General features: G+C 42.7%; 1 protein-coding gene across 1 annotated transcript in view; it reads left to right on the top strand.

The window, feature by feature from the left end:
- SPATS2 (spermatogenesis associated serine rich 2) overlaps positions 1–17209 on the top strand; it is a 156112-nt gene extending 138903 nt beyond the window's left edge. Inside the window, exons 9-13 of the mRNA XM_069584452.1 lie at positions 4699–4757; positions 7889–7998; positions 10904–11006; positions 12319–12533; positions 13598–17209. Of these exons, the coding sequence (XP_069440553.1) occupies positions 4699–4757; positions 7889–7998; positions 10904–11006; positions 12319–12533; positions 13598–13909 (799 nt within the window). The 3' untranslated portion in view covers positions 13910–17209. The remainder of the gene's footprint in view (positions 1–4698; positions 4758–7888; positions 7999–10903; positions 11007–12318; positions 12534–13597) is intronic.
- The last annotated feature ends 4792 nt before the right edge of the window (positions 17210–22001 follow it).

The following is a 22001-nucleotide window of genomic DNA, read 5'->3' as shown; positions in this document are numbered from 1 at the left end:
TTGCACTAAAGCTGGAAGAGACTCCTGGGGCATGTGTCGCGCACGGGTTTGATTCCTAGTTCCCAGATCAAGAATCTAACTGTGCCCCCCTGCACACTGCTGCTGTTTCTTTTTCCCAAAACATATTGTAAGATATCATCGAGTCATATGGTCCCTGGTATTACTTTAGAATTGAGATGCTCTTTGAGCCCAAATGTGTGTACCATACTCATAAAACCAGCGTTGGGAATACGGAGATTTATGAAACAAATGAAGTGTCATTTAATTCTCTGCCTACGAAAACTAGTAAAAATTTTCTTTTTTTGGTTGTTTTATATGAGAAGGAGGAAGTGTCTTCAGAAAAATAAAGGTGTTTGCATTGGCTGGGCTTTGCTTGGATTTCTGCTTTAGTGGAATTGTAATAAATAGGTTTTAGGTTTTCAGCAAATAAAATCAAGTATAAATGTTTTGTAAGAACATTATTGGGTGGTTTAGAGTATAAACCCTTGAAATAATTACTTGGCTCAACAGTTGCTAGAATTGTTTCTGTTATAACAGTGTTTTCTAATGCAGCTGGGCCTTCCCAGGTGACACTGGGAACCCGCCTACCAATGCAGAAAACATAAGAGACATGGGTTCCATCCCTGGGTCGGAAGATCCCCTGGAGGAGGAAATGGCACCCCACTCCAGTATTCTTGCCTGGAGAATCCCATGCACAGAGGAGCATGGCGGGCTGCAGTCCATGGGGTCGCAAAGAGTCGGGCACAAAGAAAGTGACTGACCACACACTAATGTAGCAGTCATAAACAAATGATAGTTAATAGTTTTTTGGAGCTAAGAAATTACTGAAGGTAATAGTATAATCAGTAAGCTACATGTTAAAAATATTAATTGAAGGGCCTGCTTTAAATGATGGACATATAATGTATCTTAGAGATATGAGTGGTGATGCTACAGGGACAACTATTTTGACCAAGTAAATTACACAAAAAGCTTTAGAGTAAGTTGAGGAAATGGGAAGGTGGTAAAAAAAAGAAGTCTTGGTAAGGAGGGAAGGAAATACAGAACATTCAGACATTTACCAGTCGTTTTCCTTAACAGTGACAGGACATCTAAAACCATCCTTTGTGGTCAAAGACAGGATATGGAAATTCTGTGTGCTGTATACGGCCCAGGCTTAATAAGACCTTGTGTCTTTCTAGAGTCCCAAGGATATTTAGCAGAATTTCATTAGCAGTTTCTGAGTCTAGTGTATCAGATGCTCATCATGGTATGTTTCCATTCAGGAAATTGACAGAACAGTTGCAAGCTTAGTACCCTCATGTACTAAGTGAGTAAGGTAACAACAGAAAGTCCGGTGGTGTGAATGAGCCTTTCATCACTCTGAAAGGACTCATTGCTCATAGTTATGGCATCTAAAAAACTGTTACCTCAAACCACAGGTACTTTTGAATCTCTTGGCTACAGATTCCTACTGGCACCACCACAGCTTAGGAACAGATGGAAAACTTTAGCTAAAGTTTCTTCATTATCAGAAAATTATGTTACATTAAATTACTACTTTTAATTGTGAAAATTGCCTCTGCTCTTTGTCTTATGCTTAGCCACTTTCCACTTCTTAACTCTTCTCACTTTCTCTGTTTATTTTGTGATGCACATATTTCCACAACTTAAACTTTCAGAATACAGAAAAGTTGAAGGGGTAGTACAGTGATCAGTGTCTTTGCTGTGTGTGTGTGTGTTTTGGTAGAACCATTTGGAAGTTGCAGGCATCATAATGTGTCATCCCTAAATGCTTTCGCATTAATTACCTAAAACATAGTCATTCATCTATACAACTGTAATACATTATGTGATATACTTTTAAGAAAGTTCTTATAGTGTTTGTGTTGGTCTCAGCTTACTTCGGTGATGCCATCAGCTAGCAGTGCCTGAGGGCACTCACCTGGGCCCTGGCCTACTTGTGGCCCCCACCCCATGAATCAGTGTTGTGGCAGACAGGCCCTTGTGGCTCTAATGATTGCTACATACACCTCAGCAACAAAAACAAGGTTTATTACTCACAAATCCTGGAGGGTGCATGGCATGCCTAGAACCACACAGTAAAGTGTGTTTAAGGAGAGCATGAACCTTGAGTCATGACTTTATTGGGGTCCAGGATGGGGTGCCTTGAGTTTTGTGGGTTCATTCTTTATTAGTGGATTTAAAACATGAAAGCAAGAATTAAAGCATGGGAAGGAAAAGTTCCGGTCACTCAAGTGGTCAGTTATGTGGCTTACCTAGGACCTTCTAAGAGGATGGCCAGGCCTGGCCCTTTCTCTTGTGAAGCTTATTTATTTGAGATGATTATCTTTGAAGTGAATATCGGCAACCAAAAGCTTAATGTCGGGCACTTAAATTATTATCAGGAAAACTAATTGTCAGGTACTTACACTAGATATAATTTAACATTTATTCATTTTTCTATTTTAAAGACTTGTAAAAATTTTAATGGAAAATTGCAGAGATTCATCAGGCTTCTCTCTGAGAAAATATCCCAACAGTTAGTCCATAGATTCCTCTGTTTAATGCTTGGCTGACATCACAGAATCTTTCAGTAGATGTTATCGATAGATAGTAACACGACAGACAACGAACAAAAAGAAGTAAAAGTCCTTACCGCTTTCAGTGTTTTTTGGCATGGAAAGGTAAGCTTATTTTCTTATTGGAATGGTCATAGGACCCCTGGCAGGGGAAGTGACAACCCGCTGCCGTATTCTCGCCTGTAAAGTCCCCTGGACAGAGGAGCCGGGGAGGCCACAGTCCATAGGGTCGCTGAGAGTCAAGACACAACTGAGCACTCACGCCGTCATGATTCCCCACACACTGCACTGTGGATTTCTTATGATCACCAATGAGTGATTCAAGAAACAAAGCTTGTGGAAAGGGATGCTGACCATGCTTACAGGAAATAGAAGTGCCGTCCTGATGTGCTAGCTCATAGTGACACTATAAAAAGTCTCCTGATGATGGCACTGTTTTTCCTTGCTGAGAGGAAGGCACTCTGGCACTCCTGTGGCACTCTGCTACCTCGTAATAAAAATTGTAAGCTGCAGAAAACTTACTTGTTTGCTAAGCTCTTTTAATAAATATTTTACAAGCTTCGTCAGTTAAATTTGTCATCTGATGGACAGCGTCTGCATCTTAAAGTGATTCAGCAGCAGAGGAGAAGTGATAATACTGAACTTGAGGCCTGGCAGCTCCTGTCTCAGATGTGCTTTTGTTTTGCCTTTTAGGTATTCCAAATGCCGCTAGAGTTCTTGGAGCAAAATGTTTGCCAAGGTTTGGGAAATGCTTTCTTAGCAAAAGTGTTGCTCGAACCCAGGTCTCCTGCATTGCAGGCAGACGCTTTAACCTCTGAGCCACCAGGGAAGCCCTCTTCTCTCTAGTCTGGCACTTTGGAATTAATATGCTGACCAAATTTGTTACAAGTCTGTGTATTAACATCATGCATAATGATTATCAAACCTGTTCTTTATCACTTCACTATGACGGATTTTACTCCTTGAGAAAATGTCCCTGCCTCATAGTTTTTTGAATATCTCACTCTATAGTCTCCATATTAACTACTTTGTGCTAACATAACAACATATAGAGCTAAGCTGAGTTGGGTTTTTTTTTTCCTGTGTGTATGTGTGTATATATGTGTGTGTATGTGTGTATATGCATATGTGTGTGATTAGTTTTATAACCAGAAACGAGAACTTTTATTAACCCTGTAGTTACACACCCATTCAAAAGGAGAAATTAGAATGAATTTCAACTATGAAGAGAGTTGGAACATTTTATATTTGTACATATAGTAAAGCTGTAGTTTTTTTTTGTTTTTGTTTGTTTGTTTGTTTTTTGCCACTACTAAGCAAAATTGATATGGTAAGGAAAATTATTTGTATCCAGAGGTTTAATACTAGGGCAACCTGTTATCTCTATATATGTTCATTGAAGATGGTGGGCTCCTTTATAAGAACATGGAAAAGCTTTCCCATGCTTACAAACCATTTACACTTATAGTGGAGAAAATTCTATTTGCCTGTTTAATGTTCTTTTTCGATAAAAAAGCCTTCCAGAAGCCTTTGATCCATCTTTTCTGGATTATTATTAAACGTTTATCCAAAACTAGCAGCAGCATGTGTGTCTTTTGACTACTCTGCGTTCTAAAGACGAAAGTGCTAGTGGACTTGGTAAGCACCTGTGCTAAAATGTCGAAAATCTGTAAATCCTAATGGTTAAATGTGTTGGGCCCTAGCAGGGGTATTGCTTGGTAAAAAATTCATCAGAAGCAAAACTGACCAGTTTTATAGACCAGAATATAAAATAAAATATATGCACATATGTAGAAATACGTAATTTTCGTGAGGACTTGTGCTTTAGCACAACTTACCAAAAAGTGTTTTGTAGTTCGCTACTGCCATCTACTGGTTTTCAACTCTTAAATGTCTAGCTACTGATTACTGTAATATGTGTCAATAGAAATAAAAGGGAATTAGATTTCTGTACTGAAATCTTTAAAATAGTCTTTGCTGAGGGCGAGATAAGATTTTCATGTGGTATATACAGCGCTTTTTCTGTAGTATGCTTTTGGGGAACAAACGCATAAGTCTTTCTCCACTATTAACACTGTGCCATTTTTCTGTTTGAGTTTCTGATCCAACATTCTTTCCCTTTGTCATCCCTTGCTAGTTTAATGGATCGGGAAGTGGCGTTGCTTGCTGAAATGGACAAAGTGAAAGCTGAAGCAAGTAAGATTGATCTTTATTAAAACTATTAGCAGTTAATAAGTACCTGCCTCTCAACCCCCATAACAAAAGCTCACGGTAAATGCCACAGTAAGAGTTTGTATATTTAGTTAAACAGTCTTGAGCAATTGTACTATGCTGGCATAGGAATGCTTTCAGGTGAAACAACTTTATAATAGCCTGTTTATCAATATTTCCAAATTTTAATATTTTGAATATAGATTTCAATGTCTACATCATGGTATCTGCCACCTCAGCACCAGCTAAGGAAAATCGGTTATCTTGCAGGTGCCTGGGGTTTATTTTGTTTTTTCCTTCAGTGACTGAATAATTCCTTTGGGTTTTCCTACTTGGGAAAAAGCCTTTGGCATAATCAGAGATGTTACCAGGTTGCCTACAATTAACATATATATCCCTGTCATTACCTCTTGCAGAACTTTGTTTTCTCAGGTTGTTGAAACTTCACTCAGTGTCTGTTATCCTTGGCTAGGGAAAAAGTCAATTAATTGAGGGTTCAGGATACCCATGACTAGGACTCTTTGAAAGATTACTAAAAGAGATTCTGGAAGAATAGTCTAAGTCGAATAATTTGTGGGATTTTGTACAGAAGAATCCAGATAGCTGTTTTTGTCATTTCTGTTAAGGATTAGGTTAAAGATAGACAGCTATCTGAAAAGAAGAGAATGTCAACTGCACTTTGTACAGTGGCATTGATTTAGGGCTTTTCAGCAGTTTTTATCTTCGTGCATTGAATGCCAGGTTTGTAATTAGGAAGGTTGTTTCTTTTAACCTGCTCTCAAACTGTTGAGAATGGATATAGGTTGAGATGACTCACATTTGTGTCTGTGGTCTTGGGCCAGAGGAGGAGGCAGCTTTGAAGCACTGAATTGAGTTCAGTTTTGATCCATTTTAACCCACTCCAGTGTTCTTGCCTGGAGAATCCCAGGGACGGGGGAGCCTGGTGGGCTGCTGTCTATGGGGTCGCACAGAGTCTAACACGACTGAAGCGACTTAGCAGCACCAGCAGCAGCAACAAAGTGTTGGATACATAGCAGAGATGCTATCCATTGTTTTTCAGAGGTGAGATACCACTTAAATTGAGTGGTATATCCTGAAATTTCTAGTGCCAGTTTTGGTCCGTTCTTGTACCAATGTGTTCTCTTTTTGAAGGTGAAGTTTCAGAGAGGAAAAAAGACATAGTCCTTCCTGTTGAGAAGAAGGTGCTTTTAAAAATACATCTTTTATAGGAAAATTTTAACATATTTCAAATAGAGAGGCTGATATAATTACCTCCCCCCCAGCACCCAGCCTTAACCAATTATCAATTCATGGCCAGTCTTTTAGTATCAAATTCAGAGCTACAGATTTTTGCTCAAATTCATCAATTTTATATCAGTATCTCATTGCTCCCATACTAAAAATCCTAGTCCTCAATGACACTAATGTAATTACTCTTTTACCAATAATATCAAATTTCTTTTTTCTTTTTTATGTATTATAGTTTTATTAATTATTTATTCATAGTACTTCACAGTTTAGGGTTTTACACACTCATTCATATCTGATCTTAACATCAACCTTACGGGAGATTTAGGTTTTCTGACTTTTTAATTTTTTTCATTTCATAAATGAAAAAGCTAGTTCCTTGGAAAAATGTGACTTGTCCAAGATCATATACTTAGGCTCTCTGAATTATATGCTATGTGTAGAAATCTGTACTTGACACGTTTGAGATTTGTAAATCTTGAGATTTGTAATTTTATCTTAGAATCCTAGAATGCTGAAGCTGAGAGAAAGTGAGTTTAGATACAGATGACAAATAGTCATTTGTATTTGTTGGGCCTTTGTGTTGAGAAACTTTCATATGCATGTTCCTAATTTATTGCAAAAGTGTGCCCTATTGCTTAACCTGACAGGGGTATGGGCAGCCCATCCACATTTGTGGCAAATCAGACTGAGAAAACCTGCTAAAGACCTTCCAGCTCTCTGTAACACCAAATGTAGCTCTTCAAAAATTCTGTTTTTTTCTAACTTAAATTTGGCTAATTTCTCAGTAGGTTACAGGATTCTGTGCATAACAGTTAGGAATTGAGTTTAACTGCATGCCACGGAATGGCCTAAATAAATGTGAGGTTCTTTTTCTCTCATGAAATGAAAGGTCCAGAGGTAAGCAGTCCAGGGCTTTAGGGCATCTCCAAAATAATATGAGGGACCCAGGCTTCGCTGTCCTTCTCCCCAGCCAGCCTTACAGGGTGTTTGTCCTTTGTAGTCCCTGGCTCTTTACTCTGGGAGACTTTTTATTATCTGTTATCCTTCATGGCCATACCTGATTTGTGCACCTCAGAGCAAACCGAAGATGATGTTTTTTTAAAAGCAGTAAAATAGACTTCCCTGGTGGTCCAGTGGTTAAGACTTCAAGCTTCCACTGCAGGGGGCTCAGGTTCCATCCCTGGTCAGGTAACTAAGATCCACGATGTGGCCAAAAAAAAATTTTTTTCTAATTAAAATATTTAAAAAGTTATTCTACAAAAAAAGGCTGTGAACAATCTAAATATGCATCATTAGAGAACTTGAGTATTGTGGTATTCCGTATATGCAGAGAGTATATTAGGAAATATACATGAAAAATTGTTGTCAGTGGTTTCTTCCAGGGAGGGGACCACAGAATCAAGTGGAAGATTTAATTTATTTTTGGCTGCACCGCGTCTTAGTTGCAGCATGCAGGATCTGTAGTTGCAGTGTGTGAACTCTTAATTGAAGCCTGTGGGATCTAGTCCCTGACCAGGGACCAGACCCATGCCCTCTGCATTGAGAGTGCAGAGTCTTAACCACTGGACCACCAGGAAAGTCCCAGTGTACATGCTTCTTAATAAATTTTTTTTAACTGGGAAGAGGAGAAAGAAAAATGGCAAATGATTTATGAGTCTTTATGAGTCATAAAAAGTGTTTACCAGATAAACTGCCTTCAGAGTCCCTCAAGAAGGTGGAAACTGGACCTTTGGTATTTTCACTTTCTGGGTGGGTGGGCAGCTAAGCCCTTGGCTGTGCGAGTACACTCTGCAAGGCCTATATTTCCAGTCCTTCTTTGTCCTATTTAGCAGACCGTAAGAGTAATGCTCCCTTTCCCTCTACAGTGGAAATTTTGCTTAGCCGTCAAAAGAAAGCCGAACTTCTAAAGAAAATGACTGATGTGGCTGTTCGGATGTCAGAAGAGCAGTTGGTCGAGCTCAGAGCTGATATCAAGGTAAAACTTCCTTCTCTTTTCTGCCTTTCTTCTTACCTCGGGGACTAAGGTAGCAAATCTCCATAATTCATGGCGATATCCAATATATTGAACTCCTGACCCCTTCTTCCCAAACCTGGCCCTTTTCCAAGTTCTCTTGCTCTGTAAGTGGTACTGTCATCTGCCCAGTGTCCAAAGTGGAAACCTTAGAAAGTTTCTCCTTTTCCCCACAATTTAATCTGTCAGCAGACCTTGTCCATTTGACCTTCTGCACAATCTCATATCTGACCTTTTCTCTTTGTCTCCACCACCACCATCATGATCAAGCTACTGTGATCTCTTGCTTTGACTTCTGAAGTAGCCTCTTAACTAATTCCAGTTCTCCACTTGGCCACCACCTTGCCGTCCTCACCTGTTCATATCTGTTCCTCACACTACAGACCCTGCTTCAGACTTCCCATTGCTTTCAGAATAGTCTCTAATCCTTAACGGCCTGTAGGGCTCCGTATGGCCTGGCCCTGCTGCCGTCCTTTGCACATTGTCCCCCTTGTTCCCCGTGCTTCAGCTGTGCTAGCTCTCCTTGCCCCAGGCATACCTGTTCCCTCCTGTCAGGGCTGTTGCACATGCTTTCCCATCTGCCCAGAACATTCTCTTCCCTCCTTTCGCCCCAACTCCCCCCCAACTCCCTGCCCCGCACCGTTCCAGCTCACATCTCATTCCTGATCTCCTCATCCTTTCTGGCTTTCCTGTCGCATCCCCTGTTTGTGCCTTCCTAGCACACTTATAATTGTATGTGTAGTTGAGTGACCTGTCTTCCTCACTCGATAGGCACTACTGTGTCTCCAGGGCCCCGGCATAGTGCCTTGACACCTAGTAGGTGTTCAGTAGACATTTAAATGGTTGGTCAATTCTGATTTTATAAGACAAAAATGAAGAGTTTGAGATGTTGGTTATATTGTAATCTGTCTATAAAGATTACTTGGATTCAATACTCAGACATTTTAAATTCTTATGTAAAGAACAGTATTTCTGAGACTAAGATGGGAACCCAAGAGAAGCTGGGTTAATCATGGGTAGTTGTAGACACCGGCATTCTAATTAATTGTTTCTCAACTGTGAGCTGTATGAACCAAGGGAGTTGGCCTTCTCTGCTCCCAAGACCTAACTCTGCTCTTTCTGAAGTGTGAAATTTACTGCCATATTTAAGAGGAATATTTGCTGGGGAGGTTTTATAACAGCCTTTGGAAAATAAAAGCACAGACAGAAGATCATCTGAGACCTTACAGGCATCCCGGTTACCATCCTGACCTGGTCTTTCATGCAAACCTATATTTGTGTTAGCCCCTCACGCCTTCCCCTTAGACTATACTGGGGAGAAATAGTGAAGCCAGCAATGTAAGTTTTAAAGTACCATTTTCTAATTAACTAAGGCTATTTTGCTAAATTTTATGGAGAGTCTTCCTCGTATTGATGCCAGTCTCATTCAACTATCTGGGAGAAGCCGGAAACCCCTTTGGAATTAGATAAGAATTCTGGCTCTCATAGGCTTCATCTGTTCCCCTTCCCACGTGGTTGAAGAGCTGCTAGAAATATTTCTGCAGGCTGACTAAGGATCTGTTTCTCCACGTTTTCAGTGTACTGAAGTGGGTGCTGTGCAATTTAAATGTCTTATTTCCAGATCATTTTATTTCCGTCATTCCTGTTATGTCTTTGGCTCAGCAAACCCTAGAATTTGCTTCAGAATTAATCTCAGACTGATATTACGTGTCTGAAGGCTTTGTTATAGAGATTCATGAGCTTTCCTGAGCCACAATATACTCTGAAGCTTTAGGACTTCAAGGCCCAAAGCTAATTGTTATTCCTTCTCTCCCATTTATTGCTTCTAGGTGCATCCCAAGGATTTGATGCATTTGATTCTACCCCTTGAAAATCCAAAGTGGAATTAGGACACCCCCAGACAGAGGACTGCTCTGAGGAGTTCAGTTCTTCCAAATTATATCTAGGCCTTAACTTTTTTTTCTGATTCTTTTTTTCATCTGAAAAAATGATTCCAGGCTACCTTAGAAATTGTTTATTGAAATAGACCCCAGAAGCATTTGATTCCTGACATTTTTCTAGTCCCACTATTTCTATAGTATAGTTAGTTTTTGACCCAAGAGGTTGGTTACTTCTCAGCTCAGTCTGCTTAAAAGGATTAAATTACTTGCAACACAAACTCTTCTGATTTGCAGAGCTGACTTTTCACATGAATGATTTTCCAACTCAAGAAATTGTTCCTATTTCAAGGACTAACAAATCCTACTTTGTATAAAGAGGTACAGTGGGTTTCCTAAGGAAGTTTCTATTAAAGAACACCAAACCATTTATTTAAATGGAATCATTGTTGTAACTCTGGACATTTTTGCTGCCTCTGCCTGTGTATATAATGGAGTAGTGTGAAGAGTAGCCGAGAGTGGAGAGAAAGATGGCCCTCCATCGTGAGTTCCTTCTCCTTCCTTAAGTTTCCCTTGATTTACACCTAATGACCTTCATACAGCATTTCATAACGCTCCCAAATGGACTTATCTTTAGACTCTTAAAGAAAATGGCTGGCTTTCGTCAGCCACCCAGCATTGGTAATATATGGCCACTTAGTGAAATTTGAAGCACAAAAAGAAATCAGTTGAAAGTAACCCTGTTTATCTGTTTATGGTTGGTTTAGTCGCTAAGTCGTGTCTGGCTCTTGTGACCCTGTGGGCTGTAGCCCGCCAGGCTCCTCTGTCCATGGGATTCTCCAGGCAAGAATACTGGAGTGGGTTGCCATTTTCCTTTACCAGGGGATCTTCCTGACCCAGGACTGAAGGCAGCTCTCCTGCATTGCATAGCAAGCTAGAAATCCCACACATTGTTTGTCTCATCTGGAGGTTTGTCTTTGTCTTTTCTCCAGCACTTTGTTAGTGAACGTAAATATGATGAGGATCTGGGACGAGTGGCCCGATTCACCTGTGATGTAGAGACCCTGAAGAAGAACATTGATTCATTTGGACAAGGTGAGATGGTGAGAGATTCAAGGTGCCGGAGACGGTGAGGAGAAGACCACCCTCTCCTAACTAGAAACTGAAGTGCCAGCTGGCTTCTCCCCTGACTCTCGCTCCCTCTTGGGTTTTGGTTTGCTTGCTTGCTTGCTTTTATGAAAAAGGACTCGGAGACACTTAACAAGTCAGTGAACACAGATGCTTTGAGCTCTGAGGATGGGCATTTCCCAGCTCCCTAAATTTGTGGTTGTTTTTTCATCATTTTCTGCTGAGCTGAGAGGTGTTTGGCTGCAGTGTAAAGAGCGTGTGCACTGGAGTCAGACCAGGTTTGAATCCCTGTGTCTATACTCTACACGCTGCCCTCAGTTGACTCCTCTCCAAAGTGGAGGTAACACTACCTGCTTTGCCTGGCACATAACGGGGGTGGTGGGGGTGAGGAGGCGGGAACAGAGATGCCTCTAAGATGAGCACTTGTAAGTGATGGATCAGTCAAACCTGGAGACCCTGAGCTCAGCTCTTCTGTTCTTTAAGTCTCCGTGTAAAAGTGAAATAAATGTTGGACTTAGGGCAGTGATTGTGAACTCAACATGCAGTTCAGTTCATTTCAGTTGCTCAGTCGTGTCTGCCTCTTTGCGACCCCATGAATTGCAGCACGCCAGGCCTCCCTATCCATCACCAACTCCCGGAATTCACTCAGACTCATTAGCCCAGGCTTAAAACCAAGGAAAAAAAATCTAGGGACTACTTTTAAACCATTGAATTCTGACAAAACTTGAAAATGTTAATATTTTTCAACTAGATTGGTATTTTGAATTTGGAGTTACGTTTGCAGAAAGAACCTTAGGAAGATAGATATTTGTTGTGAAGACTAGTTCTGTTTGTACGTAACTCATCTTGCATCATTCAAATGTTTAAAAAAGAATTTAGCTTTTCATTTAACTGTTTCTTTCTTTGCGAAGTCGGTACTTTAGAAATGTTCCTTGCATAGGAAACTGAACATATGGCCCATACTATTGTTCCTAGGCTTAGTCAGCCACTGGAGCCAAAGCCAGGCGTTGAGGTGGTAGAAACGCCAAGAAATCATTAGTTGGTGGGGGGATGGGCCGCTCTGATGGATTGTTACAAAGCCAGCGGGATTTGGAAGGCATGGAGGAAGAGGGCAGAAGGGAGGTTTTCCTTCCTGTTACCTCCTTAAAAGCTTAGCTTTACAAATACTCAGACAGTTCTTTATCCTAAGTTGCTCATTGTGAAATGGAGAAACAGGGAGAACATTACCAGGTGTGCTTTTCTATCATGTGACCACATCTTCCTCATATTTCTATCTCAGTGTCCCATCCAAAGAACAGCTATTCGACCCGGTCCCGATGTAGCTTGGTCGCATCTGTGTCTTTGGGTAGCCCGTGTGACGCCTCTGCTGCTGCTGCTTCCACCTGCGCCTCTGCTCCCAGCCTTACAAGTGCTAACAAGAAGAACTCGGCACCGGGGGAGACGCCTGCAACCACAGCAAACTCCGGTGGCCGATCCTACCAGCCTCACCGAGAGGTAACCCAGCTTCCACACTGAGCGTGTTAGGCAGAAAAGCTATTAAACCAGCTTGTCACAGTTTAAACATGACAGCCCAGTACATGACCCGCTTCTCTTTATGCCCCTTCCACACCTATCTTGAATCCCTCCAGCCTCAGTTAGTTCCAGAGAAAGGGTTTGGTGTGTATGTTCCAGTTCACCAGCCAGTTTAGATTTCCCGTTGCCAGGACTACTGACTTTCTGATGTTGGCAGTGATCCTCGCTGTCGTAGGCAGTAGTCTTGCCTGGTAATTGGTCACACTGGGAGTCGTGCACCCATCTGGAGGTGGAAAGCACCACAGTGGCAGGTTCGCCAGAATGTGTCTGAAGCAGCAGCTCCCTGGAAGCGCAGGGAGAGCATCCTGGGAGAGAGAGAGCATGAACCAGGTAGGGCGGGGAGCAGACGCTAGAAAGCTGAAGCAGAGTCCATAGTTGCTTTCCCTTGATTTGAGGAAGATACCGTAAGAGCCATCCAAGGCAGTGCTGTGCATTACCCTGAAGTAAGTAGTTCTTCAGACTGGTATTACGTTGGAATTGGAGGACAAAAATAAAATCCTGTGCCATGAGCTCTCTGGGTTGTACTGTGAATGTGTTAAATGTCACAGCAGCGTGATTTAATCTGTGGTTCATGATATATAGCAAAGTAGATCATAGTGAAGCGTATTTCATTATTCAGATGTTCATTATCTTTACAAATGGCTTATGTTCTACAAAATTCAGACATGTGATAAGACACTTGCCCAATTGAGGGCTTAGAATAGCCCCAGAGAATGCTCTTTCTTCCTCAGCCCAGCTAAAGAAAAGCTCTTCAGTGGAGAGGACCCTGAGGTGAAAGGCAGAGGGGAGGTAGCGAAAGATTTATGAGTTCTCATTAGGTCTAGGTTGGATCGGCTGACCAAACTCCGTGAGTATTAAGAGAGAACCGAGTCCCAAGCATGGGGTACCACTGGCCAGGCTTTCAGAATATTCCTATACACTGAACTGGCACACCTGGGGTGCCCTTACACCTCTGTGCTCTGAACATTGTATTCTTTTATCCTTAGGTATTGCCAGGAAACAGACGAGGAGGACAAGGCTACAGGCCACAAGGCCCAAAGTTCAGTGACCCCACTAACCAAGGGCGACACGACAGCGTGGGTCGTTACAGAAATACCTCCTGGTATTCATCTGGTTCCAGGTACCAGAGTGCTCCATCCCAGGCACCAGGAGACACTAGTGAACGGGGCCAGGCTCACTCTGCAGGGACGAACGGGACCGGAGCCAGCATGGAGCCCGGCCCACCCAAGCCCTCGTTCAGGAAGGGGCTCCCCCAGCGCAAACCTAGGACCTCTCAGCCTGAAGTTGTGAACTCCTGAGGAAGATTCCAGCCGGTCTCTCTCTTCTTTCCCACACAATTCAACTTGGTAACTGGACTTTAGGAAACCTATAGTTAGATGTAATAACAAAAAGAAGTTTATGCATATCACTTTTTATGCCATTCTAAATATTTTGGTTTCTTCTCTTCTCGTTTCCTCTTTACCATTTTTGGAAGGGAAGCTGTTTTTTGTTTTTTTTTTTTTCCCTTGACCTTTTCCAATGAGATGGATTGATTCTGATTGGTCATTTCCACCAGAAATCACAGGCAACTGTTGCCAGGTTTCCCAAGGGTAAGCAGTGTTCTTCTTGGGGCTCCAGGCCTTCCGGAGGCCTGAAGAAGCCTTCCTCAGCCAGCCCGACTGTCCAGGCGTTCAGAAGGAGATGGATCACAGCTGGTCTTGCTGCCTTTCTGTCGCAGCAGGAGCCGCACGTGCCTGTCGGGTTCCCTGTAAACAACAGCGTGAGCAGGAGAGGCATCGAGGGGGTTGTGTACAGCTCTGAATTGGCCAGGAAAGGAGGAATTGAATAGGTGAAAATGGAAGGACCCTGGGACACGTTTGAGACTCTGCCTGTGCTCCTAAACTGTGCCTGAGCCTGACACTCAGATAGCAGTTTTAGTCTCGCTTGGCACCATGGCTTAACCTGCGGTTTCTTCTATATGCCCAAGCCTTGTTTTCTATTACCTTAGTCTGCAAACCAGTCTAGGGAAGTCTATGGGAAAGTAGCATTAATTCAAGGGAAAAAAGTATTTCTTCATTTCAGTGTTTGAAGATTTTTGTTGCTATTGTTCTCCCTCTTTCCTGATTCCCATTCTGACCCTGAACCAAATTTATAGCAATATAATTAGTGTTAATCTAAGGTGTCAACCATCTAAAAATTGCTGCAGTCAGTCTTTAGAGTTGAATAAATAAAAACAAATGCATAAATATTCCCACATTTGTTTCACCGCAGGAAGTGACTTCATTTCATTACTGTTTTTCTCTGGGCCTTATGGGATAGAAGTCACTCAGACAGCTTGTTTGGGGCTTCAATGAGGGTATCCAGTTCCTCAGTCATTTGTCCACTGCTTTAGTTTCAGAACCAAATTAAATACAAAAGTCAGGGTGAGCAGATGCAGCTGTTTCTCTTGGGAAGAGGTCTGTAGGAGACGGAAGGGTATCTTTCCAAAGGAGAACCTACCAGCTCTGAAAACTTGATTGCCAGTAGCTCCAGTAGAGGCTCTGTCTGCACCCCTGTCCTCCACCCTGTCCCCTCACAGAAATAGCGGGTGTCACTACGTAATCGGGTTCCTGCACGTGGCAGGTGGTGCTGGTGTCAGACTGCCGCCCCATAGCCGCCCCAGCCTCTATGATTTAATCACAGCAGAGCTTTTTCTTCTCAGGGTCTGTTCTCCCAAGTCTGCCACCCAGGCTGTAAGTGGCAGTGGTGCAGAACCTAGCTGCCTCGGGGCTTCCCCTGGCCCTTTGGCTGAAGCTGAACTGTCAGGGTTCAGGTTGGTTGCACAGATTGAGAGAGAAAGAGTGTGTGTGTGTCTTTCAATAAAGAAAACAGTAGTCAAGGAATACTGGGAAGCCATTTTCTAAGGGGCTGGCTACCTCATTTGGGGGAATTTATCCAACAACACCATCTGCCTGCTGTTATTTAGGAAAAAAGTCCTGCTTCTTTGATTAATTGGTCACCTACACTTTATAGGAAATTCAGAGATTGAAGTGGCCTTGAAGGATTATGAGGTCTATCCCTGTATCCAGGCAAGACTGTATTTAAACACCTAAACAGATGGGAAGCCACATGTTTGTCAAAACTGCCTTCAAGTTGAAATTAAAATTTTATAGAAAAACATTTGAAGATTTTTTTTCTAGGACCACAAAAAGTTTGAAAATTATGCAGCTTTTTTTTTTATATATTGTTTTTAATTATAAAAGTAGCATCTAAAATATCAAATAGGGACTTTCCTGGTGGTCTGTGGTTGAGACTTCACCTTCCAGTGCAGGGGGTGCAGGTTTGATCCCTGGTCAGGGAATTAAGATCCCACGTCTCATGGCCAAAAAAAGCAAAACATAAAACAAAAGCAATATTGTAACAGATTTAATACAGACTTTTAAAATGGTCCACATTAAAAAAAAACTTTAATAAAATAAAATGTCAAATAATGCAGAAATGTAAAAGGATAAAAAGTTTTCCATGTTCCCATTCTGTTCCTTGGGGGTAATGACTGTTAATAATTTGGCATATATCCTTACAACCCTTTTTCAAAGCATATATATACATATACACATACATACATAGGCTTTTAATTTTTGGTTTTGTTTTTTATTAAAGGAGCATACTATATGCATTTCACCATTCTTTTTTTAGATAATATGTCTATACCATAATTAATTTAGGATCTCATGTTGTAAATATTCTGCTCCTAAATTTGCCGGTTTGACTTTCTTCAGTGAAGAGAAGTTTATCTTAAGTTTGAACTGTGCAGCTCATCCTTTGCTACCCATGACAGCTCTTCCTTCCAAGAGAAGGGAGGCTCTGTACCCTGGGCAGTTCCTGCTGTGTGTGCAGAACATCCTACCTAATCATCATGTTTCCTTCCCTTTCTATTTTGTCCTACAGATCAATCTTGTGTCCTTTCCCGGACTATGAGATAGGATTGAAACTTCAGGTTTAGCTTTGTCAATTATGTGCCACTTGAGAGAGAAAATTTAAATTAACATGGCTTCTTTAGGTACATCAAATATTTAATGGGCCCCTTATTTACAGCAGTTTTTAAAATTCACTTTAAAAAAAACCTAATACAGGCTCATTTTTTTCAAGGTATGAAAGGATAGATGATGTGAAAGTAAAAGAATTGTTGGCTACCTTGTCCCACTCCCCAGAAGAAATTACTGATAAGTTTCTTGTATGACTTACCACAAACTTTCTAAATCCAAACATGCACATATATATTTTCTCTTTTATATAAATGTAAATCGTATTATGCATATTCCTAAACAGCTTGCTTTCTTTTTTTAATTTGTCCTTTCTTTTTCTAACTAGTTTCTGTTTGGCTTTAAGAAAAATCAATATATGTGAATAGTTTTTGGGAAAAAACAAACTTAAGCAGTTCAAATGGATATATGATGAAAAATAAGCTTCCATTTCACTCTAGACTATGTATTCCCTCTCCAGAGGCAAACAACCGCTGTTAAGTTTCTTGTCTCCCTTCAGAGATTTGCTATATTGATATATCAGAAGAATGTACACTGCTTAGGCCTCTTAACATTGGTATACACAAATATACCTTTTCTTTTTATGGTTGCATAGTATCCTGTTGTATAAATTCATCATAATTAGTTCAACCAGTCCCTAATGATGATTTTCAGTTTTTTACTATTACAAGCATTGCTCAAATGCTCTCTTAATACATATATCACTCATAACATATGAGAGTATATCTTTAGGATAAATTCCTAGGAGTGGAATTGTTAGACCATACAGTTACTGATCAAGTACCCTTAAAAGATGCATGAGTTTACACTCTTAGCAACAATGTTTGGGAGTGCTTTTTATAGTTGCTGAGCTGGAAGCTAAGGAGAGAGAAAGATGGCTAAAACATAGCCTCTCCTGGGGCTGATAAACTACTTGGGACAACTGACATAGACAGATAAAACGATACAAGGTAATAAATAGTACTGCATTGACGAGCCTTGCTGTCTTCTGTGAGTGAAATGGAGCAGCACTGCTCACAGGGCCTGTGCTTCCGCTAGATCCATACCAGTGGGTGATCAGGCACTTGTTCAGTGGCTTATATTTCAGAATCCTAAACCAAGGGTATAGTCTTGGGAGTATGAAAGTATGGATGGGGTACAACAGGTATTAATTAGGTTGGGAGTGGCCTGGAAAAGCCACGACACATGGTTATCGATCTGTGAGCCTCTGCTTTTGGAGAAGGTCATTAGAGTAATGGCTTGTTGTCCTGGAATTCCTGCCATCTGACTGAACAAAGTGAGGGTTTGTCTTGCCTAATCTACAGGTTTCATCCCACCTTATCCCATCTGAGGAGAATTATATCCACAGGGAAGCACACTTCATGGAAGAAACAGGTATCCAAAATGGTACATGTTTGGAGGTCAGCAGCTGATTCAAGGAAATATTTTGTCAGTATTTTAACCAGTTCAGAGTACCAGACCATAATGCTAGTAGCCAGAACAACATACTGTAAAACTAGCCCAGCTAGACTTCCGGTAGCTTTAGCCACCTGAACGTATTCTTTCCTTTAAACATTGATGGATTCTAGGCACTCTGCTGAGTTCTGAGGCCAAGAGGTCCCAGCTCTTTCCTCACTCACTTTGCAGGTAAAGGAACGAGAGCGCCTATCTGCTCCTTAAACAGCAGTGTCTGGTGGCCAGGCAGTGCGGTAGAGTGCAAAGACCCTGGAATTTTGATACATATGGATATGTGTTAAGTCGCTTCTGTCATTGCCAACTCTGCAACCCCATGGACTGCAGCCCGTGAGTCTTCTCTGTCCGTGGGATTCTCTAGGCAAGAATACTGGAGTGGGTTGCCATGCCCTCCTCCGTGGGATCTTCCCTATCCGGGGATTGAACACACACCTTTTCTGCATCTCCTGCATTGCAGGCGGATTCTTTACCACTTGCGCCACCTGGGAAGCCCTTTGAGACATATATTTGGATTTTAATTCTGGCTTTATAACTTGGTAGCTATGTGGTCCGCTAACCTTGGGCAAATAGCATCTCTGAACCTCTTCCTGAACTGGGAAGTGAAGACAGTGGTCACTGCTTCACAGAGGGGTAAGGGAGGTATCAAGCAGGTGCTGGAGAGCAGGATTCTCATGTCCAGGCTAACCTGTGACAAGTTAAACATTCACTAACAACTCTTTACTTTGCTGTCTCTCCCTCCCTGTTAAAAATCACATGAAAGACTTCCCCAATCTCCAGCCATACAGACCTAATTAACCAAAAGAATAAATAAATACTAATACTTGAATCATCCTATTCCTTGCGGAGCTTTTCTCCTCTGAATGTATATCCCTCCAGCACATCTGTCCTGACAGCTGTCGAGAAAGCACCGCCCCTCCTCAGATACCCCCCTGTTCCCCGCCCCCCTGTTTCTGAACTACTCAGGGTGACACAGCCCAGATGCTGATGGTGCCAACCAGGACAAACAAGGAGCGAGGCTGTGGCAGCATCTCCCTGGGGACAGCCAGGGACTGTCATTTCCCCACGGGTGCCGAGGGAGTTTCCTTACCTACACTGTGACTCCCTACCAGGGGAAACGCTAGCTGAAGATTTTTCTGGGTGAGGAAACTCACCCACCATCACCACCAGCAGCACAACTGTTCTCCAGCCCACCCGCCCCTTCACAGCCGTCAAAACAGCAGGAACAAATACCACCCACTCTGATTCCCCAGGGAAAAGTCAGGTCTCCTTTTTATGTCTCTCTTCAACTTAACCCAGTTAGGCTTTCTCTGTAACTAGATTTCTGGTGTTGCTCAAACTCGCAGGTGAGAGATCGAGAGCATTTCTCAGACTCACTCCCTTGCAAATCCAAGTGGGCAGGGCTTGTGGTCCACTGCAGTGTCCCCAACGGCCTGAAGTCCAGGTGGCTGTTCACAGTAGGTGATGTCAAAATGCGTGTGTGTGTGTGTGTGTGTTTCAATCATGTCTGACTCTGGCCCCATTTACTGTAGCCCACCAGGCTCCTCTGTCCATGGGACTCTCCAGGCAAGAATACTGGAGTGGGTTGCCAGTTTCTTCTCCAGGGCATCTTCTGACCCAGGGATCAAACCCAGGTCTCCCACATTGCAGGCAGATTCTTTACCATCTGAGCCACCAGGGGACCCCTACAAATGACCTAAAATAACCATTCTGTCCCCTTTTAATAGGCTGTTTCTCAAAGGACAAGACAAGGCACCCCCAGCAGCGTGGCATGATAGCAAACTGCCAGCTCCTTCACCATCTCCTGGTTCATATCTGGTTCCCCCAGTTAACTAGCCACATTAATTAGCCACTTAACTTTCCTTTTTAGAAAGTGTGTCATGATTTCTTCATACTAGCTGGGACCCTCCACTGAAAGAAAACGAATGGTCTAGAATGAGACAGACACAGGGTGGCCAAGTACTTGAGGCCTCAGAGTATTCCAGAATGTTTTGGTGGGGGTGGGGAGCCTCCGTCGAGGCTGCATGTTGAGCTCATTTCTGTGGTCCCAGCCCCTGGGGCCAGGGCAAGCACAGGGGGACTTTTAGTAAGAATCATAACCACTTAACTAAGTTCATCTCATTCTCTCCACGATCCTCTGAGAAAGGTTTATTTCACAAATGAAGGAACTGATGCTCTTCGAGATTAGCACCTGTCCTCCGTCCTCACCCAAGGTCACTCAGTGGCAGAGCTAGAATTCAAACCCAGGCTAGTTTGGCTTGAAAGCCTGAGATTTCCCCACCTCACAACACAGCCTGAGAAGGAGAGACCTGGGGACCTCCAGAAACGTGGAGAGAGTGCGAAGCGGGAAGGGGAGGAGCCCCTGGACTCTGATCCGACAGCCACCTGTTCTTAACCCTGGCACACAGCAATAGACTCCGCCTGCGCTTGGGGGTGGGGTGGGGGCTTTCTCCATCTTTTGTGTCTTGAGCAATTTTTTTCTTGCTTTGCTCTTCCCTTCTCTTTCTCCCTGTTCCTTTTGTAGATAATACTCCCACAGGCCTCCCACGGCAGCTCCAAAACTCAGCCTCCTGAGTTTCTTCTTGTTGACAATGCCTTTGAGCTATCTCTGAACAGGGCCCCCCCCCTTAACCTCCCTTCCCTGTGACTCCCCACGGTGGCCAGTGAGGCAGGAGCTGGGGAAAGGGGAGAGGCAAAGGAGGTTACTGTGAAGAGCCCAGTGCTACCTGACCCCCACCCCACCCCGTGCCCTGCCCTGTTTACTTCTCAACTCCTCCCAACCCCCAACCCCCACCATGCTGTCTCCTAAATGTGGGCCCCTGCTGTGTGTGTGTGTGTGTGTGTGTGGTTTATTCTAAGTGGGAGGGTAGATGCAGGGAAGGAGGTGGAAGGAGGAGGCAAGGAATTCATCACTGCAGCCTCTATAAGGCAGATCTGGCAGGGAGACCTGAGGGACTAGGTGACATGAAAGGGAGTCAAGTGGGTTGAGACCCTATGCCTGAACACACTCATCTAGATGGGAAGGACACCTTCAATCAAGCCAGGCTAAAGGTCTTAATGACCTGGATAACCACAGTGGTGTGATCACTAACCTAGAGTCAGACATCCTGGGGTGCAAAGTCAGGTGAGCCTTAGGAAGCATCACTACAAACAAAACTAGTGGAGGTGATGGAATTCCAGCTGAGCTATTTCAAATCCTAAAAGATGATGCTGTTAAAGTGCTGCACTCAATATGCCAGCAAATTTGGAAAACTTTAACAGTGGCCAAAGGACTGGAAAAGGTCAGTTTTCATTCCAATCCCAAAGAAAGGCAATGCCAAAGAATGCTCAAACTACTGCACAGTTGCACTCATTTCACACGCTAGTAAAGTCATACTCAAAATCCTTCAAACTAGGCTTCAACAGTACTTGAACCAAGAATTTCCAGATGTTCAAGCTGGCTTGAGAAAAGGCAGAGGAACTAGAGATCAAATTGCCAACATGTGTTGGATCATAGAGAAAGCAAGGGAATTCCAGAAAAACAGTTACTTCTGCTTCATTGACTGTGCTAAATAAAGCCTTTGGCTGTGTGGATCACAACAAACTGTGGGAAATTTTTCAAGAGATTGGAATACCAGACCACCTTACCTGCCTCCTGAGAAACGTGTATGCAGGTAAAGAAGCAACAGTTAGAACCAGACATAGAACAATGGACTGGGAAAATTGGGAAAGGAGTACATCAAGGCTGCATATTGTCACCCTGCTTATTTAACTTATATGCAGAGTACATCAAGCAAAATGCCGGGCTGCATGAAGCACAAGCTGGAATCAAGATTGCAGGGAGAAATATCAAGAACCTCAGATATGCAGATGATACCACCCTTATGGCAGAAAGTGAAGAGGAACTAAAGAGCCTCTTGATGAAAGTGAAAGAGGAGAGTGAAAAAGTTGGCTTAAAGCT

Source organism: Ovis canadensis, chromosome 3 (genome assembly GCF_042477335.2).
Source record: "Ovis canadensis isolate MfBH-ARS-UI-01 breed Bighorn chromosome 3, ARS-UI_OviCan_v2, whole genome shotgun sequence".
Lineage (NCBI taxonomy): Eukaryota > Metazoa > Chordata > Mammalia > Artiodactyla > Bovidae > Ovis > Ovis canadensis.
Note: the sequence above shows the minus strand (reverse complement) of the source record. Positions and strands in the feature narration are given on the sequence as shown.